The sequence below is a fragment of the Oncorhynchus keta genome, chromosome 36 (assembly GCF_023373465.1).
Source record: "Oncorhynchus keta strain PuntledgeMale-10-30-2019 chromosome 36, Oket_V2, whole genome shotgun sequence".
In the NCBI taxonomy this organism is placed as follows: Eukaryota; Metazoa; Chordata; class Actinopteri; order Salmoniformes; family Salmonidae; genus Oncorhynchus; species Oncorhynchus keta.
The window spans coordinates 23,772,803-23,783,522 of NC_068456.1; the positions used below are offsets into that span (position 1 = coordinate 23,772,803).

At 41.0% G+C, this 10,720-nt stretch overlaps 1 protein-coding gene across 1 annotated transcript; it reads left to right on the top strand.

The window, feature by feature from the left end:
• Positions 1-5,372: 5,372 nt before the first annotated feature.
• vip (vasoactive intestinal peptide) lies at positions 5,373-9,345 on the top strand. Its single transcript, XM_035754705.2, has 6 exons — positions 5,373-5,558; positions 6,133-6,237; positions 6,818-6,922; positions 7,386-7,517; positions 7,767-7,869; positions 8,266-9,345. Coding segments are annotated over exons 1-6 (456 nt in total). The 5' UTR covers positions 5,373-5,556; the 3' UTR covers positions 8,275-9,345.
• Positions 9,346-10,720: the final 1,375 nt, after the last annotated feature.

The window sequence follows — 10,720 nt, forward strand, 5'->3', positions numbered from 1 at the left end:
GTTTCTTTAAATAAAACAAAGTACATAATTTACAACATACCTATGATCTATATTTGTAAATGTTCAATTTCCATGTTCAATTTGCCCTCGGTGTCACGATCGTTGTAAGGATCGGACCAAGGCGCAGCATGAGTAGAGTTCCACATCATTTGAATGAATCGAAACTCACTGAACAAAACAACAAACAACCAAATGAAACGTGAAGCTACTGATGTGCACTGTTCCAGTACCCTGTATACATAGACAAGATCCCACAACACAAATTAGGAAAATGGCTACCTAAATATGATCCCCAATCAGAGACAACGATAAACAGCTGTCTCTGATTGGGAACCATATCAGGCCAAAATAGACATACAAAAACTAAAGTAACCACCCTAGTCACACCCTGACCTAACCAAAATATATAGAAAAACAGAGATATCTAAGGTCAGGGCGTGACAGTCCCCCCCCCAAAGGTGCGACTCCCGGCCCGACCTATAGGGGAGGGTCCGGGTGGGCATCTACCCTCGGTGGCGGCTCCGGTTCTGGACGCAGCCCCCCCTCCTTACACTGATCCCTCCGCTTTTGTGGAACCGGACCGTGGATCATCGCTGGAGGCTTTGGACTGCAGCTCGTCGCTAAAGACCCCGGACTGGGGACCGTCGCTGGAGGTTCCGGACTGTGGACCGTCGCATCAGGTTCCGGACTGTGGACCGTCGTTGGAGGTTCCGGAGTGTGGACTGTCGTTGGAGGTTCCGGACTGAAAACTGTCGCCGGAAGCTCTGAACTGGGAACTGTCGCCGGAAGCTCTGGACTGTGGAGGTGCCCTGAAGGTCTGATGCGTGGGACCGGTACAGATGGCATCGGGCTGAAGACACGCACCTCAGGGCTAGTGCAAGGAAGAGGCACAGGACGTACTGGACTGTGGAGGCGCACTGGAGGTCTGGAGCGTGGAGCTGGCACAATGCGTCCTGGCTGGATGCTCACTTTAGCTCAATAAGTGCGAGACGCTGGCAGAGGACGCACTGGGCTGTGAAGACGCACTGGGGATACAGCGCGTAAAGCCGGCGCAGGATATCCTGGTCTGAAGAGGTGTACTGGAGACCAGGAGCGCTGAGCCGGCACAACCCGTCCTGGCTGGATACCCCTCTAGCACGGCAAATGCGGGGAGCTGGAATAGAGCGCACTGGTCTATGAATGCGCACTGGAGACACCGTGCACATCACTTCATAACACGGTGCCTGACCAGTCACACGCTCCCCACAGTAAGCACAGGGAGTTGGCTCAGGTCTAAACCCCGACTCCGCCAATCTCCCTGTGTGCCTCCCCCAAAAATGTTTTTGCCGCTGCCTCTCGAGCCGTATCCCCTCGTATCGTCGCCGTTCCTCTTTCACTGCTTCCTCCTGCTTCCATGGCAGGGTCTTGTCCCCTGCCATTACCTCCTCCCAGGTCTACGATGTCCTCCACTCACTTTTCTCCCGGGCCCAGGATCCCTGCTCCTCTTGAACACGCTGCTTGGTCCGTTGGTGGTGAGATCTTCTGTCACGATCGTTGTAAGGATCGGACCAAGGCGCAGCGTGAGTAGAGTTCCACATCATTTTAATAAATCGAAACTCACTGAACAAAACAACAAACAACCAAACGAAACATGAAGCTACTGATCCCACAACACAAATTAGGAAAAAGACTACCTAAATATGATCCCCAATCAGAGACAACGATAAACAGCTGTCTCTGATTGGGAACTATATCAGGCCAACATAGACATACAAAAACCCCTAGACATACAAAAACTAGAGTACCCACCTGAGTCACACCCTGACCTAACCAAAATATATATAAAAACAGAGATATCTAAGGTCAGGGCATGACACTTGGTTTGCCAGTGAAAGGGAAGATGACACTTACTGTTCATGGTCTCCACTCTGAAGAAAATCCTCTTCCTCAGTTTTGATATTATTTATTGGACCTAGTTTTGCCATCTACTTTCCTCTATAACCCTCAAACTCAACTCTGGACCTCGAAGTCAGTTACACTGCAATTTTTCATTGTTCCCCTCTAATCAAGGACTGATTTAGACCTGGGACTCCAGGTGTGTGCATTTCATTATCAGGTAGAACAGAAAACCAGCAGGCTCCAGACCTCATAAGGTAAGAGTTGAGTACCCCTGCCCTATTTTTAATTTAACCAGGCAAGTCAGTTCAGAACAAATTCTTATTTTCAATGACGGCCTAGGAACAGTGGGTTAACTGCCTGTTCAGGGGCAGAACGAAAGATTTGTACCTTGTCGGTTCAAATCTGTCGTTCCGGTTACTAGTCCAACGCTCTAACCACTAGGCTACCCTAGTGATGATCCAATACTCATAAGATCCAGGTGGACCTTTAACCTGGTGAGGGAACCCATGAGACTGGTGATAAGGTCATCGACTGGGTTGTGAGTTCCTCAAGCAAACTACATAAAACTGACTCACCATGAATGCCATGTCTGTCATATTAGACCCTGGCCCGTAAATCAGTCTGTCAGTGCCAATTTGGTAACATACACATCTCCAGTGTTCAGTGGACAGATAATCTAAACCACAATAGGCTCTAACAAGCTGGGGTATTCCCCTGCATCCGACTCAGGGCCAGGTATTACTGTTGCGTATTCTGTCCATTAGGTATTGAAGCGTGATGGAGGATTAACTTATTGCTTGCATAATGTATAATGGTATTCAAGTTTCCATTTCAAGTTTCAAGTTTTAATGTCACATGCACAAGTACAGTGAAATGTCTTTCTTGCAAGCTCTAACCCCAACAATGCAGTAATCAATAACAATGTAATACTAAAAATAACAAGGTTGAACAAAAACAACACGATATGAAAATAAGAAATAAGAAGAGCACGATAAAGTAAGTAAGCATACAGGGTCAGTTCCAGTACCATATCTACTGTGTGTAGGGATACTGGAGTGATGGAGGTAGATATGTATAGGGGTAAGGTGGCTAGGCATCAGGATATACAGTATGATAAACAGAGTATCAAATCAAATCAAATCAAAGCAGCAGTGTATATTTTGATTGTATGTGAGTGTATGTGTGTGTGTGTGTGTAGAGTCAGTATAACGCACACTGACACTACAACACACGTACAAACACTCACTCCATCATTTAATCACACACACACATAATATTATTAAATTATGAGTGTTTGCATGTGGGTTGCAGTGTCAGTGTGTGTGTTAGGGCCCTGTGAGTGTGCATAAAGACAATGCAAAAATAAGAATAAAATACAAAGGTCAACTCAGGTAGTCCATGTAGCCAAAATGTTACCTATTTAGTTAGCTATTTAGTAGTGTTATGGCATGGGGATAGAAGCTGTTCCGGAGCCTGATGGTGTCAGACTAGATGTACCGGTACCGTTTGCCTTGCGGAAGCAGAGAGAACAGTCTATGGCCTGGGTGGCTGGAGTATCTAACGGTTTTCCGGGCCTTCCTCTCACACCGCCTGATGGCAGGGAGCTCGGCCCCAGTGATGTACTGTCTGCACCACCCTCTGTAGTGTCATGCGATCGAGGGCGGTACTATTGCCATACCAAGCAGTGATTCCACCCCCCCGAGGGTGTTGGAGTCATGCGTGGTGGAGAGGACTAAGCACACACCCCTGTGGGGCCCCCGTGTTGAGGGTTCGCGTGGCGAAGGTGATGTTGCCTACCTTCATCACCTGGGGTCAGCCCATAAGGAAGTCCAGGATCCAGTTCCAGAGGGAGGTGTTCAGTCCCAGGGTCATAAGCATGTGACGTGATGCTGACTGGCGTTATTGCTGAATGGCTGAGAGTTAACTTCTAATTTAGAGGAATTTAAAAGGCTGTGCATCATAACATCAAAATTATGGTTTCATCAATGTTGTAGTTTTCTGTGGATCTTTTAACTGGCGCATACATAAAAACTTGTCAATTCTGCACATTCCTTCAAAATAATACATACATTTCCTGTATAAGGAGTCCTTTCCAGACTCTGTTTCAAATCATCGCTGTCAATTAAATGAGCATGTTTCCCAGTCCTTTGTCCCTAATCAACTTTATGTTTCGCATGATTACATTACAATTGTGATTAGGTTTCCAGAGGCTCCTGGTTGAGATAGGGCTATTACAACCACCCAGTCTTGGAGATATGAGATGCATTCAATGAGACCCAACGCTGAGAATCCGTACAGCTGAATTAGAGTCCAATGATGATACTGAATCCAGATGCTGAAATACAACAATGTGGCTCAATCCTGAAGCATATCACTCAAATGAACCAGAGTGGCAAACAAATGATGGATTATGAAAACACATTGGTCAGTACTTGAGTCTTGAGTTGTGTTCTACATGGATTGATCTATTTTCCCATGGAACCACCAACATTCCAGCACAACAGCCATCCAGTCTTGCATCTACCAGACTAACAATAAGATCCAAAATCTATAATATTCATTCTCTCTGGGAACAACTCTGTTCAACAACTCTGCACTCTCTAAAATCAGAACATCTGTGTGAATCTTTATCTAGTTAAACCTAATGAGGATGGGATGGGACTTGTATGTGATTTGTTCTGGTGAAATGGAAGTGGGCCTATACTCACACACGTGTATATTCCATGAGAGCATCTGACATCTGTATCAACTGAGCCTTTCATCTGCATTGAGTAAGGGAATGTCAACGTTTAATGTCCTTATATTGTGGGAGACAATAGGTAGCGGTGGGACTAAGGGTGGTTAGGAGAGGGATAGAGTGATATAGAGAAAAAAGATGATGAGATGGGAGAGGTGGAGAGAGGATGTGGAAGAGGAGAAAGGGAAGGAGATATTGGTGCTGAAACTGATAAGAGGATGTATGGTTTCATGTACTGTAGTTTGTTTTTCTTCATGTCTATCATACAGACACTTTACAACCATTCAGAGGGAGTTATAGTCCAAGATGTCACATTGTGTATAATACTATATTTACTTTGCTTACTAAATAGAAAAAACATATTTTTACTGTTTATTTCTCTTAGGCTGCTACACAGGCAGCCAAATTCGGGTCTTTTTTCACCAATTGGTCTTTTGACCAATCAGATCAGCTCTGAAAAATATCTGATGTGAGTGGTCGAAAGACCAATTAGTTTAACAAATATCAGAATTGGGCTGCCTGTGTTTACATCTATTAGGCCTACCAATGTGGTGGTACAGCATCTAGGGATAACATAAGTTGAGTCAACACCTATGATATGCAATAAGTCATTTTTGTATGAGCAAAATCAGATTGTACCATAGTGCTGGTTCGACTAAGCATGCGAACAAGCCAATGACGAACGTATCAATCCCAATGGGACTTTTATGACGTAACAACCTTGATCACATCTGACTGCCTTCCTGCTTGACGAAAAGTATTCAGAAGTATAAAACGAGGGAAGGGTTGAAGGTATAGTACGAGACGCTGACAGTTGAAGAAGCAACTGAGGTTTTGAACAGTGTTCCGTGACTTCTCCAGGAGATACAGCCACAAAGCGTTTCAAGACCTTGGACAGCACCCAGTCGGTACCCGAGCAGAACAGCGGATCATTTTGGGAAATGTAAGACTTTTTTCCAATGATGCTATTTGTTTGACATAATTATTCTATTTGTTTGATATTATTTTCAGTTAGGCTTCACATCATATTCTAATTGCATAGGCTACAAGGTGTTTTTACCTCTGCAATCAAGAATAAACATATTTGAATTAATTAGAAGTCATTGTGTCATTGTGTCCATCTTCTAGCATAACTTGAAAGAGTTATGGATTCCAAATATAAGATTGATTTGTGATTTGCAATTGTATTTGAGGACATAAACAAATGATCATACAAAGGTTGAAACCAAGTCCTAACTACCTGGATACATGCGCAATTGCGCATTTGTCTTCATTCTCAACGTAATTTTGTTCTGGTAGCACTGGCTAGCAAAATCGGCAAACTTGTTTACTCGTGTGGTTTACTCTTATTCCTTCACAATACAATGAAAAGAGGAGGTCTTGAGGAAACTTTTTTCCTGTGCGTAAAGTGGTACCGAATAACGAGGCAAGCGGGATTTTGTTGTTGTTGTTTTAATATACGAATGTAGGCTATGTGAAAGCAACAGTAGTGAATAAAACCATATCTCCCTTTACAGGTATAAAGCGATGTTACAAAGGAACGGCTCCCAGCTCCTTTTTCTAATAGCCCTGTGCAGTGTGCTATATTCCCGGACTCAGTGTTTGCCATATGCATCTATGAGGTAGGAATAATACCGCTATTACTCATTTAAAGATGTATTATTTATGTGCAAGAGGACATGACTAAAAGAGCATCAATAGTTACTTTTGCCAAAGAGTTCAAGAACTACAACGATATACTAACTTATATAATGTTCAAGTGTTCTAACATATTCTTACTCTGGGGTTAATGAATAAACACGATGATAAAAAATGTATTAATTAATCGAATATATCCTAGTACAAAACTACTTTCTAACAATAATATTTAAGTCCTGAGAAATCATGTTTTATGTTCTGTCATCTAGGCTACTTTCATGTAGGCCTAAGTGGATATTATGTTGAAAGCCATGAATAATCAGTGGAACGTGGTAATTTCTTACAATATAATCTTGGATGTTAGCATACCCAGAGAGGATACAAAAAAAACGAATTTAAAAGTGTCTGTCCGTCTCATGACAACAAATTGTATTTTTGTATTGTCTAAGAGTAATTGACATAGGCACATTTTTTTTTACCCTAATATAGCCTTTTGGAACACAAACCCCCGTTTCAGATTTTTGTTACACACGGTGACTAATAACTGTTTTAATCTGTTGGCAGACCTACGAGACACGCAGACGGTCTCTTTACGAGTGGATACAGCAAACTTCTTGGACAGCTATCGGCGCGGCGGTACCTGGAATCCTTGATCGGAAAGCGAGTCAGGTAGGCTCTATTTTATGCGTTTCGTTCAGATCATCGCGCGGAGTTTGATTTCCCTATTAAACGCGAATGGAGCGCCTTTCAAATTTAAACAATTTTAACAGTATGCTAACTTTGATATTAACATATTTTCTGAAGCATTCAGGTTTATTGAAAACATTTATAGAGTCAGGAATGACAGCATGACAGAAATATCTATTCCATAAAATTGTCTTCCTCTAACCTATCTCTGTGATTTTAGTCTCAGTGAAAACCTTTTGATACATCCCTAACAATGTTGTATTAGCATATCTGCCTTGAAAACGGTTAATAACATAATTTGTTGTAATTGTAAGAGATTTGTCATCTAAATTGTGATCTACTTATGGTTTAAATAACCCTATTGGATAGGTCGAGTATGTTATAACAAGGTTAGCAAAAGTCTCAAAATGATGGACTAAAATGTGTTGTGGTTAATTTGTCACAGTGATGACATGATGGAGGACCAGGTACCAGTGAAGCGCCACTCAGATGCCATATTCACAGACAACTACAGTCGCTTCCGCAAACAGATGGCTGTGAAGAAATATCTGAACTCGGTTCTGACAGGAAAGAGAAGGTGGGAACAAGCACAATAATAGATTGTGTGTGTGTGTGTGTGTGTGTGTGTGTGTGTGTGTGTGTGTGTGTGTGTGTGTGTGTGTGTGTGTGTGTGTGTGTGTGTGTGTGTGTGTGTGTGTGTGTGTGTGTGTGTGTGTGTGTGTGTGTGTGTGGTGTGTTTGTGAGTGTGTGTGTGTCAGGATGTGCATGTTCGCAGGGTCTTTCCCCAGTATGACAGAAGTACAATGTCCCCTTCTTCTCTTTTCAGTCAAGAAGACCCTCCCATGCAAGAAGAATCCAGAAGTGAGCCCTCGTTTCAAGAGAGCTTAGATGACGTCAGTGTAGATCACCTCCTCAATAACTTCCAATTGGTAGGTTCAGTCTCAGTCCTCCTCCTCCATTCAGTTTCACCCCCCTCCCCATTGCGTAAACAGGGTATTCAACACGGTGTGGTTGCACTGCTACCATAGAGACAGCAAGACCTGATATCTGTATAGTGGAGTTTAGCGGACAAACATAGCTGCATCTATTTTGCATGGCTGACAACATACTGTGTATATACCCATAGGAATACTTACGTTTTACAACAGGAGCTCAGCTAATGAAAGCTTATGGGCAATACAGTAGAATGTTTCTACTAAATGAATGCCCTCATCACGTCTTCTCATGATCTGAAACTCTGTATTCTGATCAATAATCAAATATCTCTCCCTCCCTCTCACCCTCTCACCCTCCATCTTTCCCTCTTCTTCAACTGTCTTTTTCAGCCACTCTGAAGATGACCCACTGGTGCGACGACCTCAATCGTCAACCTCATCGATCTGCCATTCAAAACAATATTTAAGTTCTTCAACAACGGGCTAAAAGTCATGTGTGGTTATCTCTACAGTATAAAGTGAATGTTTACATTGTATATAAGTTAAACTAAAACAAAAAATATTGGTCTAAAGATGTAGGCCACAGTAAATATTATACATGTCCACCTGGGATTAGATAGATTTGCTTTGTCCAGGACTCTGTAAATGGTAGTTGAATAAATGCATTCTAAACAAGCTATATACTGCTATAGAGTACCATCAGCTTAAACAGAAGAGGACCACATTTAGAGTGGCTATGATGCATATAATCACTTTATATCCATGTGGATCAACGCTATACCTTGTTCAAAAACTTACCTAGAGCATTTAGTTCTGTGAAACCGTCCACCAAATAAAATATGTCCATTTATTTTTCAAAGCTGAGTAATTTTGTAAGTAAATATTGATGTTGATTATTTATTTTCATGTAAAAAACAAACTTGTTGGGAAAAAAGGTATTGCTAAATTGCTTACAAATTATGTTGCAAACGTATAGTTGCATTCAACACGTGCTTTGATGACCTGCTCAGCTGAATGAAGATGGGAAACAAAGACTAATACATTTGATTTTATGAATATCAACTTCATAGCATTTGAAATTAATTAATCAGTTTCATGTCAATGTGACAAATTAGCATGTTATTTGCTATCAAATCAGCACAACAGAGAAGAACTTGAAAGCAATTACCTTCTCAGTCTCAGTTACACAGTGGAAATATTAAACTAGATAATGGCAGGGATCTCCTTTAAAAAAAAGATTATTCCCTTCAAAGACATGAGACAAAGCATAGAATAGCAGATAAACATTAACATGAATTTATGTCAACAGACATACTGTAGATAAGTATATACTGTATTTTAATCATGACAGTTATGAGAGGACTGTGACAAAGATGACTGAGAAATTGTTTCCACATAATTATTGGTACATTTTCTGAACTAATGTAACTTTGAATATATTCAGTGAATAAAATGACGTATACAATTGTTTTTATGTATGATTGCCATTACTGAAGGATTGAACTGGCATAATGAATAACAAAGAATAGCCTTGATTTTACGTCTACATTTAGCTTTCAGCTAGAGCAATTTATAACAAAAGGGACCTGAACAGACATGACATTCGTGTACACCTCTATTCTCACCAATACACTTACAATTTCAATTTCAATGGCCATATTCAATTTGCATTATAAAGCATTGATATATTTAGTTAAAAATCTGGTTGTTATTTACAGTTACATTTACAGTTACATGCATGGGCCTCCAACTTACTGTATACAGTAGTATGTAGGTTACATATGACACAGGAGTGTGTCCACCTCACTGTAGGTTCACCTCTGTTCAATCCCTCTTGTAATCAGTGCCAGGGCTAATTTGATGGCCTCCTTGGCCTCCTAACAAGCTAAGTGTAATAATCAGAGTGAAAAGGACTGTGTCAAGCCATGTCATTGACTTTACTGTATTGTACATTGCACTTAGTTCACTGTATAGTTTCTGGCACTATATAAGAGATCTAATATCGTTCCTCCTTGAATAGATTGTGCTCTCTTCTTCGCCAAGTAAAAACGCGTGGTAACACTTCACTTGACACTCAGTGTCATAACACATTATAACACGCTCATAACATGTCATAATATGGTCATAACACTGTTATGATCCATATATTTACACCTATTGTGACATATATTGCGTTATTTTATGGCTGGTTATGAAACCAACATATGAGTGTCAAAACACACATTTATTCAAATGAATTTTTCCCTGTCAAGAAGTTTCCTTTTGTTTGAAAGTGAGTTCCTTTGTTGTTGTAATGAATTCTTTACAGTGATATTTCTTTCAGAATACTTTAAATAACTTTTTTTTTTAAATACATTTTATGACACTGTCATGAAGCATTATGACCATCCTGTGTCACTTTACTTGGCCAAGAAAATAAACTTTGTGACACTATCAATAAGCATTATGACACTCTTGTCACTTTACTTGGACTAAGAAAATACAATTTATGATGATGTCAAGAAGCATTGTGACCATCATAATTGTATAAGCAAGATAGGCCCATCACGTCCATGCCCTTACGTCATTCATCAGTCAGATAAGAGGGTGTCTTGTCCTGCTCCTGAAATCTGCTCCTGCATTCATCCCAGTCATCAGCAAAAGAGCATTGTGTTAGGTGCATGTCTGACATCAATGTGTGCGCAATTATGATGATAATTTAAATGGGTTCATTTTAGACATACTGTTGACAAGTAGGCTATGGTGTAATGAAATGTTTTGCCTTCTTTGGTAGGTTTTGTGGGCTTTGGCACTCTTATATAGGTGTCAGAATCAGTCATAAAATAACTACTGTGGTAGGTTTTGT

Bases quoted from the DNA above. Each gene is read 5' to 3' on its own strand.
- vip (XM_035754705.2), top strand. The intron at 6,238-6,817 runs GTAGGAATAATA...ATCTGTTGGCAG, and splicing joins TTGCCATATGCATCTATGAG to ACCTACGAGACACGCAGACG. The intron at 6,923-7,385 runs GTAGGCTCTATT...AATTTGTCACAG, and splicing joins TTGATCGGAAAGCGAGTCAG to TGATGACATGATGGAGGACC.